This window comes from Vidua macroura, chromosome 18 (assembly GCF_024509145.1).
Source record: "Vidua macroura isolate BioBank_ID:100142 chromosome 18, ASM2450914v1, whole genome shotgun sequence".
Taxonomy (NCBI): Eukaryota; Metazoa; Chordata; class Aves; order Passeriformes; family Viduidae; genus Vidua; species Vidua macroura.
In genome coordinates, this window is record NC_071588.1 from 4,696,699 (window position 1) to 4,722,149 (window position 25,451).

Consider the following 25,451-nt stretch of genomic DNA (forward strand, 5'->3'; position numbering starts at 1 on the left):
TTCCAATGCCCTTTGTCAAAGAACCAGGTTTTTTTTGGCTTCCTGGTGGACACAGCCTCTACTGGACTTCTCTGGTGGTTCTGTTCCTGCCCTTGGCCTTCTCAGTTGTCAGCAATTGTTGCTCTGGTTCACTGCTCAGTTTTGGCTTTCTGGAATGGGATGGAATGGATGGGTGGCTCTCCTGCCCATGCTGGTACCAGTCCTGATGGACTGTTTTTTTTTTTCCCAGTCTGGCACTTGTCATTTTTCAAAAAGCAAAGAAATGCTACATCCTGAAAGCACTCAAAGCAAATGCTTGTTTTAAATAAAACGTTCCTCTACAGCACTGCGATGGTTTAAAAAGACTTTGTTCTTTATTGATAGTCATGAATTGAACAATTGCAAAATCAAAAGAAAATTAGGGTTTTTAAGGAAGAAGTAAGATTTAGAGTTTGTTTTGACAAGATTTTGGTTGCTACCTTTAAAGAGTAGTTTTGATATGTTTTGTCAGGTGACTCTGAAGGAAGCGGCAGCTGGTTAACAACCACTGTCCTGATGTGTCACTGCGAGAGGAGGTGGGTTGGTGATGGAAGGAAACTGAAATCATTGGTCTGGAGCCACGGGTGATGATCATCCTGCTCTGAGGGGGGGTTATCCCTGGTCTCAAGGGGGTTATCCCTGCTCTGAGGGAAGGAAAGGACTCTGTGCAGGTGTGCTGTGCCTTCCCTCTCTCTGCACTTCTGGAAAGTTCCTGTGGACTGTGCTGCTCTTCCCTTGTGGGATTTGCTTTTGGTGGTGGGGATGTTTCTTCCAAAGAGTTAAAGGCCCCTCCCACCCAGGTATCTGCTCTCCTGGTGCCAGCAGGAGCAGATATGGGAGAGGTAACTCAGGCTAACCTGGGTAAATGATGCCCTTGCACAGGAAAATCTGGAAAGGCATTTCCCCAGTTCCTGGCTGCTGCTGTAGAAGAGGAGCTGTGGTGTCTGTGGTGCTGCTGAGAGCAGGCAGACAGGTCAGCCTGGCCGAGGAGCCCCATTCCCAGTGGGAACACGAGGGAGTGCTGTTCCACCATGCAGCGCTGCTGGCCCACGGCCACATCCCCGCTCCCAGCCCAAGGACACGTGCTCAGTGCACAGCAGTTTGCTCTAATGAGGTGTGGTATTAGGTTTAATTTACCATAAAATGCTCACATGGAATAGCACATTCTAGGTTAACTTGTTGCAATAAGGGTTTCATTGAATTAGATGTAATCATTTGTAGACCTGGTAATTTTTCTGTAGTGACTGTGTTGTTCCAGGTTCAGAGGAGCTGGAAGTGGGGCTGACTCTCACTCCCCTTATTTTAAATCTGGAATTGTGAATATGCTTCTGAAAAAGTTATTCCCTGTGAGGGTGCTGAGGCCCTGGCACAGATTGTCCAGAGAAGCTGTGGCTGCCCCATCCCTGGAAGTGTCCAAGGCCAGGTTGGACAGGGCTTGGAGCAGCCTGGGATAGTGAAGGTGTCCCTGCCCATGGCAGGGATGTTCTTTAAGGTCCTTTCCAACCCAAACCATTCTGTAACACGAGGCTGAAGAGGATTGTTAAACCTCATTTGTACACACAAAACAGAGGTAGCTTCACTGCCTCCCTCAGAATATTTTGATCTAAAGTTGTTTTGACTCAGTTCCTGCTTTCCCAAGCTGTTGTCCGTGTTGCTGATGCTGGGAGACAGCCAAGTTCCCACTATTGTTCCTGTCCCTTCAGCAGTGGTGAGTTGTTCATGCAGCCAGTGTGTGTTTACTGTGCTGAGAGGAAACGGCGTTTTTAGGGAGCTATTTGAGCTCAGGGAAAGTAGCTCTTTGTAGAGGACTTTCCTCAGGATACCACAGGACTTGTACTGCAGGGCACAGGTGTTCTTAAAGTGTAACTTCAGGTAAATCTAGAGCCTGAACAAAGCTTGGAAAAATGTAGCGTTTGGTTTAGTGATTCATGGTGGAGAGCAATAAATCCCTGGCATCTAAGGGGAGGCAGAATGAATTGAGTGGTGTCCATGTCCTGGGGAATGTGGGGGCATGGGGCTGTAGTGCTGTGTCTGGGAGGAGGAGGAGGCAGTAAGGGCAGAAGAGACCTGGAAGTAAAGGAAGATGTGTGCACTCAGGGTTACACAGCCATCTCAAATAAATCCTCTGCTCTCATCATCAAGTGGGTTAAAATGGGTGAAGGAATTATTGTATTAACTTACAGCTGCTGTTTGGTCAATCTACTGCCATCAAGCAGTGCCTGATGTGAGTGGAAGACACATGGAATGGTGTTTTTTAGGGAGAAGATGGGGAAGCAGTGTTCAGACAGGCCTTGGGCAGTGTGTGATCACACCAGGAACAGCTGGAACGGGTTCAGAAGCAGCTCCTTGTTACTGATCATTGAAGAAGGAAATCCCTTGCATGAAAAAAAAAGATCTTCCTTCAGAGAGTTCTCTGAATTTTGTGAGTCAGATCTGAGCCCTCAGTAGCTGGAGATTTCCTGAGCACCCTCAGTGAGGAGAACAAATGCTCTGGCATCTCCTCAGGCAGGTTCTATGGAGCAGGAGCAGCGTGTTCTGCTTGTTTCTCCAAGCAGAACTCCAAGGGTGCACTCCACTCACCCTGTGTGCCCTGGGAGAAAAGTTCAGCAGGTGAAGGTATTTTAGGCCACGTTCTGAGCTCGAGAAGTCTCTTTTGAAGATGTTTTGTGGTTATCTGTGCTTAACATGTCCATTGGGTCAAGTGATGGAGCAGCAACTGCTCCATGTTGAAATTCCCAGGAGAGCCCTGGCTATGGCATTCCTTTGTTTTCCCTCCCTGGTGCAGGGAGATCCATTGCAGGCATCTTCATCCTGGATTTTTGTTTGTACAAGATAAAAACAACCTGTAACCATTCATCTTTTGCTTGGCTTGATCTCTTGGACATAAGCAAATGTAAAGAAAATTGTTTTAGTCCTTTCCAATGTATTTGTGCTGTAGGAATTTCCTGTTTCTGTTTTTTCAGTTTTTCCTCCTCCATTGAGCTAGAAGGGAAGTGCTGCAGGATTATGGACATGGGCTTGCAAACAACCTCGTGTATTTTTAGCTGGTTTCCTCAGCTTTAACATTGATAGCTTTGTTTTACACTGAAACAATTCAAGGCACAAAAGCTGTGTATGTTCAGGATGTTTAACTGGGCCTTGCTTAGGTTCAGGAGAAATGTAGTTTGGGGGACAAAAGAATTGGCATTTTCTGAAGTACTGTTGTGCTTTAGTTAAATGCAACTGGTAGTTGCATTTAAATTGTTTAAAAACTTGGAGTAAAAATTTTATTTCACAGTTATCCTTATTTACAGATTTTTATTAATCTTGAAATAATGACATGCTACTGCAAAAGTGCCCAGAATCCTGGGCAGAGAAAGGATGGTTGACTTTTTGATTACAAATAAAAGGGGAAAGTTCTTTTTTTTTTTTTTTTGCTGATCCTGTCAAGGATCACCATGGCAGTAGAATGGAAAATTTACTCTGGCAGGTATAAACAAGTATGTGGAGCATTTGTTCAGTCATGAAAACTATTAATGTCTTTTCTTTATCACAAGGGTACTTCTGTAAGGAAAACAAGGAATGCAGATTTAATTTATTTTTAACTTTTCTTCTCTGTTTAAAAAAAAAAGACTTTTTAAAGTAGCCATTGATGGGATCTTTTATGAAATGCTTTTGCACCTTTCTTTAAAAACCTCTCATATCGGTGTGTGCTTGTGTAAACTTTACCAGTATTGATGCAGAGCCTGTTGCTTTCCCAGCCTCTCCTTATTCATGGTTTGTGAGGCCTCTGGGGGCTTTTAAAATTACCTAGCAGAAGGAAAAAGTATGGAAATGGAATTTCAGCCTCTTTTGATGGTATGTGCAAGGGAAACACCTTTAATACCAAAGTCTCTCTGCAAGTTGTCCAAGATTGTGAATTAACATTAAGTAGATCTGTGGCCCTGAGTGTAACTTTCTTAATTTCAGTAGAAAACGAAAGTAGGAATCAAAAGCAAATATTTGGTGTAAATATTACTCTAGATACCTGGAGTTTCATGTTACAAAAGAGATTTCTCTGTGTGGACACTGTCTAAAGTCCTTGTGTTAAAACACTCCATCCATTCTACTCTTTTTCCTCTTTTTTTTTTTTTTTTCCTTTTTCTTTTGACTGTGGAGTGCCTGTCTACAGGTGAGGCCATTTGGGCATCTTAGTGAATTGCGTTATTATATCACCATGAAAATTTAGAGAAACCCAAAAAACAAAACAGATAAAACCACCAAGGCCTTTTGTCTTTGGCTGTGTTAAGTGTTATGGGAATTCCTGGATTGGGATGGTGGCAAGCTGAGTATCTGCCATGGAGCAGAATTCCTGGATTGGGATGGTGGCAAGCTGAGTATCTGCCATGGAGCAGATCCTCTGCTCCAGCTGCTGGTCTCTCTCTGCCAGAGGCGCAGCCAAGCATTTCTTTTTTACTTTAAATGAGAATTGGAAGGTGACACGGTAAAATCTTCATGATGGGATGTTGCACGTGAGAAATTCAGGCTGTGGTTAGGAATGCTTGCTGCTCCTTCTTGGAATGCAACAATTCTCTTGGCTAAACAGAGAATACAGAGGCAAAAACAAGGAGCCTATAAAGCCATGAGTTGTTTGTCATGTCTGAGGAGCCCAAGAGTAATTGAGTCTGGAGCCGTGCAACCGAGCCCAGCCCAGTGCTGCATCTTTAAATAGTCCATCATGCCAAACACAAGAGGTTAAATTAAGTTCTCTTACTAATGAAGCAGAAGGAGAGTTGGTGTGGAATGCAGGGCCGGGACAGCCTTACAAGGGCAGGCTTTGCTCCCCGGGGGTGTCACAAGGTGGGACTGGAGCTGCCCCCGGTCCTCACAAGTGCTGGGTCCTGCTGTTTGTAGGTGGGATGATGGCTCACAGAAAACCCTTTGGAAATGCCTGAATTAATGCTAATTGGAGTGATGGGGGGAGGGGGTGGTGGGAGGAACCCATCAGAGAGTGAATTCCTGACTGAGGTTGCCACAAGGGAAGAGCAGAAACTGTTGTCACACTTAGTCCAGACTAAGGCTGCCCATCCTTCTGCTTTGCTGGCAAAGGATCCTTCAGGGGACCCAGCTGAGGTGAAAACTAATCCCAGGTGTTTTGGTGGGTCTTCAGCTGGATTTCCTTCCCCGTTCCATGGTGCTGGCATGGAGCTGGTGGCAGGGGAGCCCCATGGGCTGGAAGGACTCACAGCCATAGAGAGGCTGCAATCCCACTGGCCCCTCCTGGGCTGTGTGTTCTGTGCTCTGCTGCTTGCAGGCCTTCTTTAAATTGACCTTGCAATCCCACAGAGTCATTAACATAATTACATGTATTTCAGAGCAGGTGAAGCTCCAAATGAGCTGTAAGAGGCTTTTGGAAAATATAATGTAACCATGGAATTTTGTTTTCTACTGAATAAGGGGAGAAACAAGTGTTGTTAGGCTTTTGTGCAGGGTTGTGTTTTGAGCTGTAGGTGGAATAGATGTTGATAATGGAAGTATCCAGTGATGTTTGAATAACGAGGTCCCATTTATACTGAAGTAATTAGTCATGCAGTTTGGGTAGCTGTGTGTGTGTGCTCTGTTTTCTGGAGCTGCAGATCCCTGACAGACCCAGGGTGAGATAATCACTCAGATTTGTCAAGGGCAGAAGATCATCTTGTGCTGTTCTTGTTCAGGAACAAACCCTCACTCATCCAGGACTGCTGGGCTGGGGGCCAGTTGGAGAATCCTTCCCTGTGAGGGTGATGAGGCCCTGGCACAAGGTGCCAGGAGAAGCTGTGACTGCCCCTGGATCCCTGGAAGTGTCCAAGGCCAGCTTGGACAGGGCTTGGAGCAACCTGGGATAGAGGAAGATGCCCACGGCCTCCAAGGGAAAGGACTTTAAAGCTCATCTTATTCCACTCCCCTGCAAGTTTAGCTGAAGTGCTGGAAAAATCTCTGACTGAATTTGATGGTGAAGGTGCATCTGGATTGTTCTCCAAAGCGTTTTGCCCTGATGTTAATTGAGGTGTAAATCTAAGCAGTAATTTAGATGCTTCAATACCCAGCAGTGCGTTCACGTGGTGCCAGAATATCCTAAATTTAGTATTGTAGAAAGACTCAAATCAGCAGTTTTCCAATCTTCTGAGGACAAAAATGGTATGTTTGGTATAACGTTCTTTTTCAGGGGAGGTGTAATAAAAAAGTGGAATATATTCTGTTGAGCATTTTCAGCTCCATGCACATGTGAGGAGTCCTTGCTGCTCTGTGCATCCTGGGTGAAATCTGGCTGTGCCTCTCCCCCTGTTTGCCCCAGGTGATATTCCAGAGGGGGAGTTAAATTTGGGTTCTGCTCTGCCCGTCCTGGTGAGGTGAAGGAACTGCTGACTACCTCACATGGCAGCTCCAGGCAGAGCTCTTGGGCTGCTATTTCAGGGGCTCCTGCATCAGATGGAGCCTGAAACCCTCTGGAATGGCAGAGTGCCCCGGGCAGAATCCCTGCACTGCAGCAGGCACAGAGCTGCACTTGCAAAAGCGCAGATGTTTGAAATATCACCCTTAAATTTAACAGCATGAAAATGTGCAGTAAGTCTTAAATTCCAGCCTAGGATGCAGGATCTCCATCATTTGTGAAGCATTATCCATAACTCTGGTAGATAATTTTTTTTTCCTATTTCTTTACAAATCTAAGAAACACCCTGCTCTTGGGGAATCTGGTCAAAACTATCTCTTTCCATTTCCATACAAAAATAACCCCGCAGCTCTTTAAGAGAAGAGCTGTGTGATGGGGGGGGAAAAAGGGTTTTCTCTGTTGGCTGGATTTTCTTTGATTACTGAGGGCTTTTATAAGGCTGCTAATTTGCAAATGTTCAAAACAGATACATTCAAAAATGAGAATAAGTTTGGGAATGCTACATAGCTGTCACTGAAGTTTTTCCTGGAGATAAGTTACAGGTTGGTGGAGCTGAGCTCCTAAAAACAGGGATTAAAAGGGAAGGCACCCTGTTTCCTCAGGGCATCTTGGGTTCATGTGTGTCTGCAAGGCACATTTCTGATACAATAAACCTTACGCAAGAGCCATTGCATCAAATGTTATCTAGAAATTCTTTGTTCCATTGAATCTCTTCCTGGATAGTTCAGAGGAGCAGAAGGTGATGCAAGTTCATGGTGCTTTTTATGGCAAATTAAGCAACAGCCACAAACCCCCTTGAACAAACAAGAGAGCGAGCAGCTCCCAACGTGCCTGTCTTGCCTCTTTCCCCTTGGTCCTGAACTAGTCACAGCTTGACTTCGGACTTTTCAGTCCAAACTTACGTCATAAACCGAGATTTATTGATTTAAACCCGTAGCTTTTATTCCTGCTCTCCTCCCAAGTGGGCTGTTCCCAGGAATTCCATGGCTGGTGACACCTGGGCTCCTCTCGTTACCCTCAATCATTTTGAGTTTGTGGTACCGACCCTGTGGTCTCCCCGCAGCTGGGGAGGGAGCAGAGCTTAGGAAGCACATGGGGCTGTTCCTCGCAACAGGGAACGGTGTAGAAAAGTGGAAAAAACCAGCTTCCAATGGTCAGACCTGTTCAGCTTTTGAGCCTCTGGCTTAATCATTATCCTGCGCTGATAGCACAGTCCTCTTTGAGGCCATGAATGGCACAGTGAACCAGGTACAGGTGCTGGCACTGCCCAGGTGCCCATTGAGCAGCAGGATGAGGGTGTAGGTGTAGGATTCCCAGTGGGAATCTTCTGGTGTGGGTGTGAGACGTTCCCTGGCAGGGCCGCGTTCCCCAGGAAGGGTTAAAATCAGTAAGTCCACGTGACGTATGCAAACTATGAATCATTCCAATGGATCTGTGCAACTCCTGCCTGCTCCGGAGCCAGCAGATGCTGTTCCCTGCGTTGCCATGGTAACCCTGCCTGTACTATAATAAAGCCCAGCCCAGATCCTTCCTTGGGCAGACCTCTGCGGCTGGTCACCTCCTCATTGTTTCCTCCCCGGAGCACAGGGACGGAGAGCAGGGATCGGCATTCCAGAGGCAGCAGCGTTCTCCTGCTCGTAAGCTCGCGGTGCCTGCGCTGGGAGCGGCAGAGCCTGCCCAGGAGGCAGCCGGGCTGCAAACAGCTGTGCACATCCAGAGCTGCTCGGGGCCGTGTGAGGAGAGGAGGCGTGGGGACAGTCCGTGCGTTTGTCCCTGGGCTGGGAGCCCCCCTGGAAGCAGAGGAGCTGATGTCATCCAGCAGCTCTTTTGGCAGGCTCTGAGTCCCGCGGGGAGGGCTGGACACGCTTCCCCTTCAGCCTCCCCCGGCTGCGCTCCGCAGTTCTGCCAGGGGAGAGCTCCAGGATGGTTCGGAAGGCAGCAAGGCTGGTGAGGAGGGGATTCTGCTGCTGACACCCTGCTGCAGAGTTTTTTTTTTTTGAGAAGAATCTGGATTTGTTGTTTAGAAGATCTAATCGATTTGCTGCTAAATGGATTGTATAGGAGCACCAGAACTTTGGTCAGTGTACTCTCACCTGTCGAGTGGCCGAGCCAGGAGAATAAGATTTGTTTTATCCTTCTGATATTTGCAGCAGAACAAAACTTGGCTTAAAAAGGGAGTTGCTTTTCCTGCTCTGAAATGAGAGAGTAAAAACCTTATTCTCTGCTTGCAAATGGACTCGTTTCAAGTGACTGTGTCAGGATTTAAACATTGATTTATCTCTTTAACATGGCTGAATTAAACATATTTTGATGGAACTCTGCAAAGCTGATTGTAAGTAGGAAAAGTCTTTTATTTTTTCCTACTTGACAAATGCCAGTCTCCCACCTCACATCTTTGGTTATTTAATTTTAGGAATATGCTGAGGGTGATAGTGCAATGCTGTTTACCTTAGCTGGAAATATTTTATACGCGGAATCACTTTTCACAAAATAAATCAGGGTTGTTAAAGAGGATATATTTTAATTGCTTCTGAATATTGATATTTCATCTCTGCTGGAAAAAAAAATGGATTACCTTGGAGACAAACTGACAGTGGCACAAACTCACATGACCCAGTGGATGGGCACAGTGCGGAGATCCTTGCAGGAAGCACTAAATTTAGTCACTACTGCGGTGGCTCATGAGCGGAGTGGAGGGGAAGGTGGCACCAGGACTCCCTTCAAGAGAACCTCTTCCTTCAGGCACTTTGCATCCCGGAGCAGAGAGTCCTTCCGAAGGTTTTCAGTGCGGAGTCAGCAGAGGTTTTCCTCTCTGAGGAAGAGGCAGCCCAGCTCAGAGACCCCCGAGCTTGTAAGCGATGCACCTTTTGAGACCCTCAGGGGAGAGAATTCAGTGCAAACCCTCGGGTTTGTTGCAGCATTTTATCTCCTAACAACACCTCCCTCCTGTCTGCTTTTCCATCTAAAAACAGCCCCCAAAACACCTCCAGATAGTGCTGTCTGTCTGTCTGCTCCCAGTTCCTTTCTTCCTGCAGCGCAGGTGGATGTTTTCATTTGCCAGGGAATCAAGGTTTGGGGAATGGGAAAAATGTGCTTGATTTTGAAGCGAGACAGTAAGATAGGACACATATTGGTCTGAAATTAGAAAGTTAAGCTGAAGCTGGGCTGGTGTTGGTCAGTTCCCCAGCACAGGCCAGCACAGCTTTGGGTGTGCTTCAGTATTTGTGATTTTCTAGTAAAAAATCCCTGAAGCTAAATTTGTAAGGAGAGTGATGTGCTGTCACTGTGCAGGCAACATAATTGATCATTATTTCCTTCTTTTATTGAAAAATAGGTGGTTTTTTTTTTTCTCAGAATGCTTCCTACTTTGTCATGCCATAGAAGCAATAGGGTCAATGTGACTTGTGAAGGCTGTGGTGTGGCAGAGACAGGGTGCACTTCCTGGGACCAAAGGAAGGGTGAAGACCTCTTGGTTCTCCACAGCTCTGTGCCAGACAGAACCCTTTCTCCTCCCTTTTTTGCTGGTCTCCATGTTATTTTCAGGAAGGACTGTCTGTATTCCATGGCATGGCAAAGAGGTGGAGGAGAGGCTGGTTTTCTGAGGGCTGCAGCTGCCATGACCTTCCTGGCCATTGTTGACACCCCCAATTCTTGTTCTGGCACATCCTGCAAAGCAGCAAAGGTTTGGGGTGATAGGGAGTGAAAGGGAAGAAAATCAGGTTTATTCTGTTTATTTCATGGAAAGGAGCTGAAACCAGTGGTTTGAGTTGTACCTGAAACTGGTGATTTAAGCCCAATGTTTGACCACTGACAGTGGTTGAGTTGTGTGGAAAGGGGCCCCAAGCCTTGGTGCCAACATGTGGGTAAATCCAAACTCTCTGAAGTGGCTAAAATGTTTTGTTTTGTTTTTTTATTATTAAACAAAACAGTTACTCATTGTGAAGTGTAAACACAGGCAGCTCTGGCGGGGTTTGCTCAGGGAATGAGTGCAGGTGACGCTGCATTCCTTGGGCAGGTGTGGTGTTTGAATATGGCTCTTTCCACTGCTCTCTATCAGCACTGGGTAGTGCATTTCTGTCCCAGCTTGCTATCCATGTCCTGTTTGGACAGACTGGGAAAGAAAATAGTGTCAAGTAAGCACAAAAGAATGAAGAAGAAAATATTTGGTAACCACTGTTACAGTGTGAGCATGGTGAAGTTCTGTTGGCCTTTTTTTTTAGCTGGTGTTTAGATTTATTGCAATCATCTGAATGAACAACTCATGTAAAAGAAGGCTGAAAAATGGGAATGTGAAACTTGCAGAGGACAAATGTTCTGCTGTCCTACACAGCACTGCTTACGGAGCAGAAATCAGGAGACACAGGGTGACCTTTTCACTTAAGTCACTGGTGACAGTGCTGGAGCTGCTGTTCCTCTGTTTCAGCAGGAATTCTGCTTGTGCTTGGCTTTATGTGTGAATTTGGTTTCACTTGGGCTCAAACTTAAGGTCTGAGCACTCCAAGAAGTTTGTGGTTGGTGCCATTGTGTCTGTGGCAAACAGACCTGGAGCTGGTACTTTTTCAGCTTTTTTGCAGCAGGGTCCTGTCTTAGTCCTTGGAACTACTGACATTGTGCTACAAAAAACTATGGAATGAGTCAAAAGTGTAAACTGATGTAAACTGATTTCTGTGCTGCTTTAGGGCTGTAGTGTAGAGCAGTCACTCGGGGCTGACAGAGTTTTTAAAGGAGCAGCCGTGCTTGTGAACCCCTGCCTGACACAGCCAGGGGCTTCCAGCTCCCACTGGTGGCTACTGGTGAAGAACTTGGCACAAAAATCTCTCCAAATTCAACTCAGGCAGCACAATTTAAGTCAGCATGAGTAAACTTCTTCACCCTCACATCTGCGAATCCATAGCTGAGCTTGCAGAAGTTTTTACTTTGCAGTGAGACCTTTTAAATAGAAGCTGATTTTTCTTTCAGGTATTTTGATGGAGTTAATTGTCCATTTTCATCTCATGTCATCAGCTTGGTGTCTTTGTAAGAGGAGCAGAGATACATGCATTAAACATGGCCTCAGATTTAATCAGGGTCTGTCGGTCATGGTTCTATTATAGGTGTGAGATCTGGTTTCACAGCCAGCACTGTTCTAGGTCTCGAGGTTTGTTGCCATACAATAAAACCAGGGCAAGCTGTTTGATTCCCTTGGCTCCACTTACACTGCTAAAAAAAGTCATGGAAAACCTCAGAGGTGTTTCACACAGAACAGGAAAGATGAATTCTGGGGCTGAGAGTGGTCGATGTGTTTTACCTAAATTGCTCTGATACATGCTAAAAATAACACCTAAGTGCATTTAGCAGTGCTTTGCTTTTGGTGTATTGGGCAGTCAAAGAAAATGTTGTTTTCATTCAAAATTCATCTGGCAGCACCACCATTACTTAGTATGGATGCAGTTTTTAATTCCAAAATAAAGATGGGAGTGGAGTGATTTGTTTCATGCATGTGTCCCAGATGTGCTGGGAGGGCACTTAGTCCTTTTGAGGGTTTTTGTTGCATCCTACAGCCCTTTCCCTGCTAGAGGCTGAAATTCCCATCCTAGTTTTTATTAATCTTCCCAGATGTTTCATTCTAAGCTTGTTGCTGGGGAAAGCTGGTGGAGCCTGCCTTTTCCCATCAAACAGGATCCCTTTCTGGAGCAGGGCAGGACCCTGGTTTGAGTTCCACACCTGCATTCACCTGGGACTGTATCTCTACTTACAGAAAAGCTTTGATCTGCAGTGCTTGTTATGTTGTACCCAAATCTGTCTGCAAAAAGTTTGTCCTCTGTGGTGAGCATCCTTCAACAAACGATTTGTAAAGAGAAATTACTACAAGTTGGCACTTTGATTTTGAACTTGGAATAGGTACAGGCCCTACGGTGAACAGTTGCTGAATTGTTCTGCCCTAATATTCACTGAGAACACAGTGAGTTGTTCTCAAAAATAATATTTTGGTACTATCAGTAAATGGAATTTTAATCTTTAAATTTTATCTTTAAATTCCCAGGGAGCTGTTAGGGTAGGGGGAAGCAAGTTTGCAGCAAGCAGCCTTTAAAAATGAGTTGTTTGTCTTGTTTGGGGCTGGGGGGAGGAGTGAAGCTGTTCAGTTTAATTAATGAAGATACAAGGGCCAGTGCTGAAACAGTTCCTGCTTTTTCATTCTTAATAACTTCTCTTTGGTTTAACAGGCCATGAACGTAGCTGGCAGATAAATCTGGGCCAGAAATCCATAGTGATGGGCATTTGGTAGCTGCCTTTGTTCTCTCGTTATTTTGACAGGAATAATTATTTAAACGACTTTACTCTGTGATTTCACTTAGGCTGACTGCAAGGAGTTGATTTTTACCATGCTCTTAAACAAGAAGAAAATAGTATAAATAAATTTAGAGCTGATATTTTGTGCTCATCCACCTTGCTGCCTCTTTTTTTCTTTTTTTTTTTAAGCTGTAAGTGACAGCTTTCAGGGGAAATAAATTGTATCATACAGAAACTTCTCTGAATGCAAACCTTAGAATCATAGAATCCCAGAAGAATTTGGGTTGAAAGGGGGCTAAAAATCACCCAGTCCCACCCCCTGCCATAGGTTGGGACACCTTGCAGTATCCCAAGTTTTTCCAGCCTGGCCTGGGACACTTCCAGGGATGGGGCAGCCACAGCTTCTCTGGGCACGCTGTGCCAGGGCCTCACAGCCTCCCTATTCTGACAATCCATTTTTATTGGAATTGGTAATATTGGGAAAGTTTTGGGAAACACTCCTGGCGTTCACTGGGGGGTGACTGTGTGTGTGTTTTGACTGCTGTCTCCTAAAACATCTCCTGAGCCGTGTGTTGAAACGAGCATGTTTGTTATTCACTTGTTGTCAGGAAATCCTATCACTTTCTCTACATCTTGAATTCCAGGCTTTAAGCTAAGGAGCGCTTTTTTTCCCAGGAATGTTTGTTTGAAGTTTAACTCGTGTCTCATGGTTAACTGTGCAGAAGAGCTGTGAAATGCAGCATTTGGAGTAGGAGGTGTTGATTTCAACTATGCAGCTTTTCAAAAAAAAAGCAAATCTATCCCCTCCTTGGCATCCCAGAATGAAATTGCCTTGTTCTGGCTTGTGCCTCCTGCAGTGTTGAAGTCGAGGGATCCTGTTCCACGCTCAGAGCCGGGTTTTATTAACTCTGATGAGAGTTACACGTGCCCTGGGGAGAGCCTGGATTCCCTGTCACTGCTCAGGATCTTCCTGACAGAGCCTCTGGCTCCTTCTTGCTGCCTTGGCTTTCTTAGGGGTTCATTCCTTATCAGCTTGGCTGCCTGAGGCTGAAAAGGCAATTTAATCTGATGGTATAGGAGAGGTTTTAAAGATGTTCCCTGCTAGTTCCTCTGCTGTGCTGTGGTACACTCCCACCTCTCAGAGGAAGTGCTGTTGTGGCTCACTCAGCCCTAGCAGGGCTTATATTTAGAATTAGATTCTCGTCTGCTTTTTGCACATTGGGTCAACCTCTGCTCCATCTTCAGCCTTGCCCTGAACCTCCTGACCTGTGTGTGGTGAGTATTTACAGCGGGGCAGAGCAGCTCGATTTGCAGGGTAGAAAAAATGACAAACTCTCAAATGTCTTTGAAGTCCTCTGTGGAATGAGGAGGGATAACAGCACCAGGAGTCACTGCAGGAGCAGGGAGCTGATGTCACTGTATGATCATAACCAGATCCCTGGCAAAACCAACTTCATCTGCATTCATCTGACCGCATTCTCTGGTGTGGCCAGAATCGATGCAGGGTAGGCTTTGGGTCTCTCTTTGGTGCTGCAGCCTGTGCCAGGGCTTTGCCACCCTCACAGGCAAGAATTTCTTCCTAATATCTGATCTAAACCTGCCCTATGCCAGTTCAAAACCATTCCCCTCCAAAGTCCCTCCCCAGCTCTCTTGGAGCTCCTTTAGTACATCTGCTTTGCTGCAATTTTTGCTGTGCCTTTCCAGGGGGAAAGGGTTGGGATCCAGTCCTGTGCCTCAGTGGGGAAGCAATGGAAAGGTGGAGAATTAGACCAGTCACCCTCTAAAAACAACTCCTGCTTCGTAAGGGAAATGCTGTCAGGCTTTAGCATCAGGGATGTAATTGGTGGTTGGGTATCATATCCCTGTGGAAGAGGCAGGGAAAACTCACATGGAAAAGCAGCCCAGGGTTGCATAGCAACAGGGAGGCTGTCAGGCCTGATGGCATTTATGAGATGCTTGGTACTGTGGGACTGGAACGTACTCCACTGCCCATGGGAGAGGGAAACATCCATTATTTAAAGGATTTTTGAGCAGAGCAGTGGAGCTCCTTAGGATCTGAGAGCTGAATGTGTTGTGTGAGTGCTCGCGGTCACGTGGGGCACACGTGTGTTTCTCCAGGCACTGTTTGTGCATTCAGCAGTACCAGCAGCAGCTCCAGTTTTTCACATAAAACCAGCTTGTCCTGCCCAGCCCAGGATGCAGCAGGGCCAGAGGGATCATGGAATGGTCTGGGTTGGGAGGGACCTTAAAGCTCATCCCATTGCAGCCCCTGCCATGGGCAGGGACATCTTCCTCTATCCCAGGCTGCTCCAAGCCCTGTCCAACCTGGCTGGGACACTTCCAGGGATGGGGCAGCCACAGCTGCCCTGAGCAGGGAAGCATTTCTTCCTGACATGAATCTGAAGCTACTGTCTGTCAGTGGGAAGCCATTCCCCCTTGTCCAAAATCCTTCCCCAGCTCTCTTGGAGCCCCTTTAGATACTGCAAGGCCATAGTAAGGTCTCCCTGGAGCCTTCTCTTCTCCAGGCTGAACAACCCCAGTTCTCAGCCTTATGGGAGAGCTGCTCCATTCCTCTAATCTTCTTCAGGGCCTCCTCTGGACTCACTCCAACATCTGCATCCTCCCTGTGCTGGGACCCCAGAGCTGGACACCCCACAGAGGGATGCTCCACCTGAGCAGACACCACGGCCACTCACTGCCATCCCCTTACCTGCTGACCACCCTGGAGGTGCCTGTGTCAGGCTGGAAAGCCCTGGAGGTTCTGAGATGGAATAATTCCATGAATTCTGTCCCTGCTATTGGTCTCCAGGGATCAGCAGTGCTGTCCTGTTTGAGGCTGTTGTGCTGGCAGGGGTGTTTGGGAGGGCTGGGGAGCCTTCCCTCATGCTGGAGGTCTGGAACTCATCCCTGAGCTCAGCTGGGCAGTTCCTGGAACTCTTTATCTGGGGCTGCAGCAGGGAGGGTGGGGGCAGAAGGTGCTGCCTCAGCCTGGAACGTTCCCCTAGGCACTGACTCCTTTCAGCAAGTAATTAAAGCACAGAGCTGGCTGATCTCACCAGTCTGAATCCCACCTGATTGCTGGGAGTTAAGAGGAGCTGGAGCCATGACTTACTCCTTATGGGCAGCATTCATTGGATGGATAGTAAGTACAGATGGAAATCCTGGGATCCTCTTCCCACTTGCTGTCTTGGCATTTGGGTACTTCCAAATGAAAATCCATGGGCTGTGACCCATAGGCCCTCTTATTGTGGTGGGGTTTTCAGTGCAATCTGATGTTATGTTATGATAATTCTGTTAGTGCTCCAAAATCTATAATTCACTTCTTAGTCCTTAGAATTCTTAGAGTAATTGTAGAATAATTTAGGTTATAAAGGACTTCTTGTGCTCATCAAGCCCAGCATCCCTTTCAAAGCAGAGTCCACTACAAAATAATACCATAAAATATGAATAGGTGGAGGTCTGGTGCTGTCTTCCTGGCATGCTGCAGAGGAACAGCTGGAATACTTTTCAGGATTTGTAAGGATTTGTGAGCTCTGTTAAAATGCAGTGTCACACTTAAGGGGCAATTTAACCACATTTTTTGCTTCTTTAATTAAAGTAAGGAGAGGAGAAAATAGGAAAAAAAAAATAAGAGGAAGGAGCCCTTTTCAAGAAATCAGCACCATTTTTTCTCTGAGTTGTGTATTAACAAGGCAGATGGTCAAAACTTCCTTCCATTGTGCAGTTCCTCTTCATACCCAATCCATGCCAGTGGAATTTAGCTCTGAACATTCACACTCAAGCTGTGGGCTGTCACTTTGGCTGGCTGATGTCTTGGGCTCCTTGGCAAACAAAGATATTTTTGAAACTGTCTGTGCAGCTTCTGACTCAGGAGATCTCTCGAGCTGGTGTTCCTCCTGTGCCAGGTCTTCATTTCCCATCAGTGCAGGAGGGTTTTGCACATAAATGTCTGCATTGACTCAGAGTCAGGGGTGATTTTGGGGCTGGTGGGACCAATGTTGTGTGTGCATCGTTTTCAGGAATGGGAAATTGCAGGAGTAATCAGCCCTGGACTGTAGCCAAGCCCAGCTTAATTCCAAGGGAGGACTGAAAGAGGCATAATCATAATGGCTCATTTTAGAAGAACCAGAGGCAAAGCAGGACACAGCTCAGCTGCTTAATTTTATAGAAAAATTAAGTAGATTTTTTCCCTAGCTCCTGGTGTAAAAATTGGGGAGTTAAAGATCAAAGCTTGGAGAATTACAACATTTGAAACCTGGATCAGGCGTGGGTTTTATTTGATTTGGGAGATTTTTCTGTCATCATAAATTAGAAAAGTTCTAATTTGGGTTTATCTTGTGTACTAAAAAGACACCAGACCCCTCTTTACTGCTTTTTCCTTTGGAATGATTGGTTTTCCAGTTTCCTGAATATTCTGTTTATGGAGGAAACGTCTGTACCTTGCCTGGCTTTGTGTTGACTGCCTTGAGTCTTTCAGGAGTGTGGTGACAATAATAGAAAAGAGATCTTCAAAAGAAAAGCTAAAACTCTTCATTCTTGCTAATAATCACCTTCTGGCAAGGAAAATCTTCCTGGTTTGTTGTCACTTCCTTCCTCAGCACCCCCTCTCCTCTGAGCTGCTGCACAGGCTATAAATTGCTTTTCTGCACTGTTCTCAGTGCCCCCAGCCAACACCTCCTCCACCAGCCAAGGAGAGGATCAGCTCCTCTTCCCACTCCTTATTTTTCTGCTTGGTACCTAGAGAGAGTTTATTTTTCCCAATTAATCATTTGGCACCTTAAAAAGTACATGTTGAAAGGGCCTGTCAGGGAAGGACACAATCGTCTTGAAATAAGCAGCTTCCTCCAGAAGCAAAATAAAATAATGATTCTGAATATAACAAAGTCTTCAGAACAGAAAGAACTCTGGATTTCCCAGAGTTTGGAGTGTTTTATTCCTGACATTTAGCTTTGGTTTGTTGTATTGAACTTAACTTCACAATGCCTTCAGAAGCAGCAATTTTATTTCTTTTTCAGGCTTGTTTTGGGTTTAGCACAGAGAAATAACTCTGCTAATGATGTCATTCTGGGCAGCAGTGTAAAATGTTGTTAGGTATTCCTGAGCCTTCACAGGAGTGGTGTCTTTGCATCTAAAGCTGACCCCTGTGGCTGCTGAGCCGTTGTTATCTGGGCTGCCCACACCCCTCCTGCACAGCCCCCAGGGCCCCGATAACTCAGCACTGTGTAAACAAGGGCTCCCCACTGCAGCACGACAAAAGCTGCCCCTCTGCTGCTCCTGTTCCTGTTTCTAAGCTTTTTAGTCTAATTTCTTGTAAAACAGCATGAGTGGTTGCAAATAAAATGGTGCCATGTGTGGAGTTAACGGGCTTTAGTTGTAACCAGTGGAAAATGCTGTACAAATTGAGTATAAGAGTGAGGTAACTCATGATGTGGGATTGGCATTGAAAAAAATTCATAATAAGCATCAAGGTGGAAAATAATCCCCTGAATGAGCGTGGACAGTTGGGAGGGAAGTGAGAAGAGCCACTGGTATTTATTAGTTCCTTTCCTAGAAGGGCAGCCACTGGCCAAAGGTGCCGTGGCCACTGGGTGAGAGCTGAGGCCAGGAGTCCCTGGAGCAAATCATGGGATTGGGAAGCTGCAGAGGGAATTTGTGGAAGGCAAAATATACAGCCAAGCCAAGCAGGAGGAAATGCCCCGTGGTTTCTAGGAAATACCAGACTGTCTCCTGTGTTGGAAGCAGCGTGTGCCTGGCTCACATTTGGAATCTTGTACCTGGCATGGACTGGGAAATGTAAGAGCTTAACTCGCCTCCAGGCATTCATGTACATATCTCTATTTAGGTATCTGTATAGGATAGGTTTGACTCCATCTTTTTGAGTTTTTTTTCCAACCTTAAAGATCCTATGATTGTATAAAGTGTAAGAACCAGTGAATTCTGGGGCTGCAGGAACATCTGGAGTATGAAAAGCAGGAAATGTCTGTTCCATGTAACTCACAAACCAAGCCCGTTTTACTTGAGTATAGCAAACAGAATTTAACTTAGTCTTTCACTTTGAGGTGCATGGTGATAGTTGGAGTAAATGGTGGAGCCTTTTGTATTTTCTTTGCATTAAAACACAAACACTGTGTCAGCAGCAAAGAGCACAACAGGGCTGGAGAGTGGCTGTGGCCACTGGGAAATAAGAACTGGTTATGAGAACTGGAAGTGTTGTGGGACTTCTTCAGTAGCCAGGTGTCAGCACTGCTGAATTATTATTAATGGTTTTATAGTCTTAAGAGGCAGCATTCTTTAGGTGTACAAAATAAAAGAAACAAGTAAACATGCAATCTCCCTTTTTTTCACCCAATAATATGAAGGAATTCTACATATTAAATATGGGATTTCTTAAATATTGTTTCTTTGTGTGTGCTGCCTGAAGAGGTGTTGTAGTCCCAGCAATGTGTTCTGCTCAGTGGGTCGGAGGCAAGGAGTACTTAGAAAGAGAGAAAAATCCTTGGATTTTTCCAAGGGCAGGTGGAAAACCATGTAATTTGCTGTCAGATAAAATCTTGATAAGCAAAACTGATCTGGAGCTGAAAGCCATGTTTGTATTTGTTCAGGGTAATGAAGGTGAAAGAGACCAATAGTTAATTATCTGTTCTCAGTGTAGAATTTCAGGAACTCTTGAAGCTCCTTGAATAACTCTGCATAACTGCAGGGCTGGGTTGACATTGGTGTGCTGCAAGTCTGGGGTGCCAGCAGTGACCCACTTTTCTCCCTGGAAAGCTGAGGGCCTGGGATCCACTCATTCCTCCTTAGGAAAGCAGCAGATCCATGGAATAAAAACTGTCAGGAAAGGAGAGGTCAGAGTAAAACAAAGCAAACCCACTGTGGTCTGTCCTGTGTTGGGTTTGGATGTTACACCAGTTTGTAGAAAGCTTTTTGTGTCTGGCCCTGTGCTTATTATTTATTTATGTATTTATGCATTTTATTTTGAATGTCTTCCAAACAAAGCTTGGGAAAAAAAAAAGAAAAGGATCATTTTATTAAACCCAGGAAAAGAGCAGTGGAGTTGATGTTTGCCTGCTGTGCTTGAGGAGATGAAATATCATTCCCAGCACAATTCCTTGTGCTTGCATAGGTGCTTTGAGAAGTTCTGTGCAACCTGAGATAAGAGTAATATTAAAGCAGCATGGAGTTCCTGAAACCAAGGAGTCAGCTCCAACCTCTGTAATCATTTATTTGCCCAGGAAAACAATTATTGTAGTTATTGTACAGAGAATTATTGTACAGAGAATTGTCGCTCCGAGTTCACAGCAGTTCTTCGCGTTTAACTTCATTCCCAGTTGGCCAAGTTTAACTGTCAGATTCCAAGCCATTATTGCCAATAAAACCTGCTAATCCCTCAGCCAGGGGCTGGAGCACTGACTGAAGGTTTTGTTGCAGGACCAGCTGAGGCAATGCTTCTCCAGGCAGCCGCCGGGGGCGAAGGACACGGACACGCTGGTGCAGGAGCCCGACAGCCAGTACGGCACCTGGAACGAGCAGCGGCACAGCGGCGACAGGTGAGCTTTCCTCAGCCTGGGGAGGAGGGGAAATGCTGCAATCCCACCATCCCAGAATGGTTTCATGGCCTTAAAGATTGTCTCGTTCCAACCCTCGGCCATAGGACATCTTCTGCTAGAGCAGGTTGCTCCAAGCCCTGTTCTTGGACGCTTCTATTTGTTTTCTTTGTTTTTAAATCTGATTTTCTGTCATCGCCTTTCCTTTAAAAATACTACCAGGTGGGGTGAGTGGCAAAATCCCTCTGGAATAGCGGAGTGGCAAAATGCCTCTGGAACAGGGACTCTGGGCCTCAGGTGGGGTGACACAGGATGCATCTCTCCATGCCCATATCTCAGACTCTCAAGTGTTTTATTGGTGGTGAAGTGGAGGATGAAATGGATTATCAGCTGAGTGAAACTGATACTGAGTATTGCTGATGCTTTTTTGTTCTTAGAATGATTTAGTGAAATAAACCTAGAGCAGTAAAGTGTGAGTTTTTTTATAGTTCACACCTGTTGTATAAATTACAGCTTGATCTACCCTGAACTTGTATCCTGTCTGCTCAGTGTGGTATGAAAATAGCATTTTATCTGTTTTTTAATGCTATATTTGTTGGGATCTTACAGCAGACATTAATGTCAATTACATTTGGTTTGTTCTGCACTTGAGCACTGTGTGTTATGAATATTTTTATTGCTTATGAAATCAGGGTAACGACCAGCTCGAGGTTCAGCAGCCAAGGGAGTGCCAACAGTGACAGCCAGGCTGCTGTAAAATTAACTTGGATCCGAGGATGGTACAGACATTTCTGAGATCAGTTTCTTAACAAAGGTGCTTGTCTCAGCTTCACAGCAGACAGCACTGGAGAGTCATTTCAATCCATCCATCCTGATTAGAACAGCTCCCCCTAAACATTCCAGTTCACTGAGGGATTGGATTCAATCCCATGTGCTGGAATTTTGTTTGCACTGCAAGAAGCGTTTAGATTTTGCCTTTTTTACAGTATAATGGTGACAGTGTAGAGACTCTTCAGCATTTTGCCACCCCATTGCTCTGTTTTATTTTGACTTACAGCCCATTGCAGGGGAATTACTGCTGTATTTATTCAGGCACTTGAAGAGAAATGAGATTAATGTACTTTTAAATAATGGAAGTCTTCCTGGAATGCATTTTGTCTGCAGTTTATTTTGGATGAAGTCCCTGCCAGGAGCAGTGCAGACGTTCTCCTCATGTTGCTGTGGGTGCTCTGAGCAGGGCTCTGCCTTTGGTGCCTCCTCCTCACCCCAGCTGGAGGCAGGAACTCGCAGGAGATGTTGATGGTTCAGTTTTCCTGTTTGGCCTGGCTCACTTCCCTGGGAGCATTTCCGCTGCCAGCCCCACGGTGTCACATCCCGCGGGGACCAAACGGTGTCACAGCCTCCTGCTGTGCTGGGGGAACCTCCAGTCTGGGGCATTTCCCAGTATTGCAGCCACGGAGGGATTATTTTAGGAGTGTTCCATTAGTGCTTCTGGGAATGACCTCATCTTCATGGAATCACAGAGTCCTTAAGGTTGGAAAAGACCTCCAAGATGACCGAGTCCAGCCTTCACCTGAATCCCACTGTGGCCATTCATCCAAGCAGAGCCACCTCTGCTTGGCATTTGAACACTTCCAGGGATGGTGACTCCTCTGCTTCCCTGGGAGAGGAAGGGAATTTTGAAATCAAAAGCCATAACTTCATGGCAACAGGATGAACACAGTCCTTTTCCTAGATGAGCTTTTGGAAGGTGAAGGAAGGAGTATTTTCCTCTAGAGCTGAGTCACTGCTGGAATTAGCATAAGGAGCTCCTCTGGGCTGGTTCCAGTGGGCTTTGGCCAATAACTGCTTGGGATGGACAGAGATTAAACCATCTCCTCCAGTTTGGAGGCATTAATTGGATTTTTCTTAGTTTATCTGAAAGATTTTATTTTAATTTTTCTCAAGTGATTTAATAAGCTTTTCCAAGTTGGCAGTGTAGAAAATTCTTTTAGGTTGGAACAATCTTCATAAGGAAAATTTTTGGTTTTTACAGGAAAGGAATTGGTTTTCAATGGTGGAGCAATACAGCTCTGACTCCTAATTTCACAGGCTGAAGCAACAACTTTTTATGGCCTCTATACACTGTCTTGCTAAAACTAATTAAATTTAATTGCAGTTGAAAGTGAGGATTGCTGTCAGTTTATTGTCCATTGTGATAACCATCCTGCTGGGTTGGTGTGCTCCACGTGAGGGATGATTTCTCAGAGAAGTGTCTATAAATGTACCTGTGGAGCATCAGGGGCAGCTCATGCATATGCTCACAAACCCTGAAATCTTAATGAAGTAATAGAAAGAGGTGTGTAATATATCTCAGTGATGAGAACTGAAAATATGTTTTCAATTTCATTTTTCTGAAGGTAATTTTCCCCCTAATTAGCTGTTCACTGGAAAGAATCCACTGCACATAGCTGGGTTTGGACTCCAGGTACACCTCCCACATTTGGGGATGAGCTGTGCCATAGGGGTTGGTGTATGGGGCTGTAACTGTGCAGAAACTCCAAAGGAAAAATCCATTGGGAAGGTTTGGGAATGAGGAACCACCAACCAGTCCTAATTCAGCTGGATTTCTATCACATATTAATCTCAGATATTTCAGTTTTAAAAACCTCAGTGAATTGTATCAGCTGCAGCCCTGGGATGTAGCAGACTTTTTGGAGACGTGCAAGTCCAACAGGATCCTTTCGACGCACGCTTTAATTTCCATGAAAGGTCCTGCAGATTGTCCCTCCCCTCTCCATTCTTCCATATTGCAGTGGCTCTAAAGCCTAATGCTGCAGATACCAAATGTCATTTGAAGCAAAAATCCTAGACAAAAACTTTCCCCCAGAGCTCATTAGTGCCATTCTTAATTATCCTGGGGCCCACTGGTGAAGGAGGGAAGCAGCATTCCCTCTGCTCGTATGCTGGAAACCCTCTGGGCAGTGTCTGCTCTGCCAGACTGGACATTGTACCATGTGCTGGTGCTGATGGAATGCTGTTATCCAGCAGTAAAGTCCTGGGTGGTTTTTTCCTGGGATTGCTGTACCAAATACTAAGGTTTATTGCTTAAAAGATGTGTGTATATGGATGTATGTGTGGGGTTTTTAGGTTTAGAACAGTTTTCCTAGATATGTGCCCAAAAATGCTGCTTAGTGGCAAAAGACTTCTATCAAGAGGAGGAAAAAAAAAGAAATCAGAACAAAAGCCTTTAGGTTTTGGTTTTTTCAAACTGGGAATTAGAAGCACGACGGCCCAATTTTTACTGATGGTAGTCTTCCTATTTCAAGGAATATTCCAGCCTTTGTGACAAAGGCAGACACAACTGAGTCCAGCTTTCAGTCCTGACCCTGCAGCTCATTCCTGTCAGTCTAGGCTATGGGAGGAATTCTAGGAATACACTGGGAGCATCCCAGCACTGGGGAGCAGGTGCTGCTGCCCTCTTTCCCGAGGCACGAGAAGCTCTGCCCATGGAGCCCTGCCTTAGGCTGCCACCTGGTGCCCAGCTCTCTTCAGCTCCAGCATTCCTGAAGGAAAAAATCCTCAGGCTGGCTGGGATACACGTTGTGAATCCCCAACACGCTGTGGATCCAAGGGGTGAGGGCTGTGCCAGTGGAAGGGATCCACACCGTGCTGCTGGTACTCAAACTTTCTGTTCCAATTTTATTTAGCCCCTGCTGATCACGTGTGATCCAGCCTGGCCTTGCAGGTCCCTGTTTGCCCTGAAGTCTCACAGATTCCATTTGCTCCAATTTGCAGCTTTGTGGGAGAATCTCCTTCCCTGGACAATGAGGTGGTGTCAGGGCGGAAGCAGCCCGCGGGCAGCCACGCGTCCTCGCTGTCCTCGCAGACAGAGCCACCCTCCCTGCCTGAGCACCATGACTTCTCCAAAGAGCAAAGGAGCACCAGCCTGGACCGTTCCAGCACAGACATGGACTCCACTGATGGCACTGATCTGCCTCCTCCAGGGGACACACTCCCTGAGGACAAGAGTTATTTCTCCTTCATTGATGTAAGTTGCCGTCGCGTGTTCCCTCAGTTAAGCCCTCTCCGGTTCCTTCTGGAAACTTTGCAACCAGTTCTGCCCTGCCTCTCCCACGCTGAATTTCACCAGATGTTTTCCTGCCTGAAAAGTTTAGGATCAAAACTACAGAGTTCTTCTAAATCTCTGTGGAGTTTAGGTTCTGAGAGATTCCATAAAGCTGCTGGCCTTGGATAATGGAATCATGGAATCCCAGACTGGTTTGGGTTGGAAGGGATCTTAAAGCTCGTTCAGTTCCACCCCCTGCCTTGGGCAGGGACACTTTTCACAGACCAGATTTCTCCAAGCCCCATCCAACCTGGCCTTGGACACTTCCAGGGATGAATATTGGAAGCATAATTAAATAACACAAACAGTCACTGACTGCTGTGCTGTCAGCCAAGCAGATTTAAGGCTGTAAGGACCTTCACTAATATTTTTCTTATTTACAATTGGTTTCTTTCCAGTAGCTCACAGTTGTATTTTAAAGGATTTTTTTTATATTGAAGAATCTTGCAGTTGGTCTAAGATCAGGGGTTTCTGGCTATACACAGTTAATAAGGTCTAGTGCTGCAAGAACTTTGTTTAGTTTGGAAAAGCCTTCTAAGATCATTGAGTCCAGCTGTTCCCCCAGCACTGCCAAGGCCACCACCACCATGTCCCCAAGTGCCACATCCACACGGTGTTTTAACACTTCCAGAAGGTTTTGTTTTGTCCCTGGGCCACTAAAGGTGTCTCTGTAAAACATTAATAGCTCTAAGTGCAACTGGCTAATGCTGTGTGATAAGTAGTTGATTCCTGACCTGAAGTCTTTTGAAAAAGGAGCAAATCCACATTTTCTGGAGAAGGGGAGGCTCAGGGATATTTGGTGGTTACAGGCAAATCTGTAACAGCACATTGCTTTAAGCAAGTGAATAAATTACAGCTCTGTAAATGTTACTGCTTATTGCATGTGTTAGAAATGACTGATCACAGAAGGTTTCTGAATGCTGTGACACTAAACTTGGAGTGTTCTTGTTGCTGGTGAGTGGCTTTGAGTGTTTGTGGCTGGCAGGGAAGCTGCAGCTCTGCACTCCAAGGGAATTTTGTATAATCATTGTTTTTAGACCCCTATCTCGGGATTTGACTTCATCTGCTACCAACTAGCAAGGCCTGTATTGATAAAACACTCTAGGAACTAAACTCCTGATTA

The 25,451-nt window shown here is 45.6% G+C and overlaps 1 protein-coding gene across 4 annotated transcripts in view; it reads left to right on the forward strand.

Moving 5' to 3' along the window:
* Nucleotides 1-25,451, forward strand: part of KIAA1671 (KIAA1671 ortholog) — a 64,768-nt gene that overhangs the window by 35,261 nt on the left and 4,056 nt on the right. For 2 of the 4 annotated variants that reach the window (XM_053993574.1, XM_053993576.1), the window contains 2 exons: nt 20,105-20,223; nt 23,998-24,250. In XM_053993574.1, the coding sequence (XP_053849549.1) occupies nt 20,105-20,223; nt 23,998-24,250 (372 nt within the window). Of the gene's footprint in view, nt 1-8,861; nt 9,258-15,669; nt 15,819-20,104; nt 20,224-23,997; nt 24,251-25,451 lie in introns of those variants that run through there. The other 2 variants (XM_053993575.1, XM_053993577.1) reach the window with 2 other exon arrangements.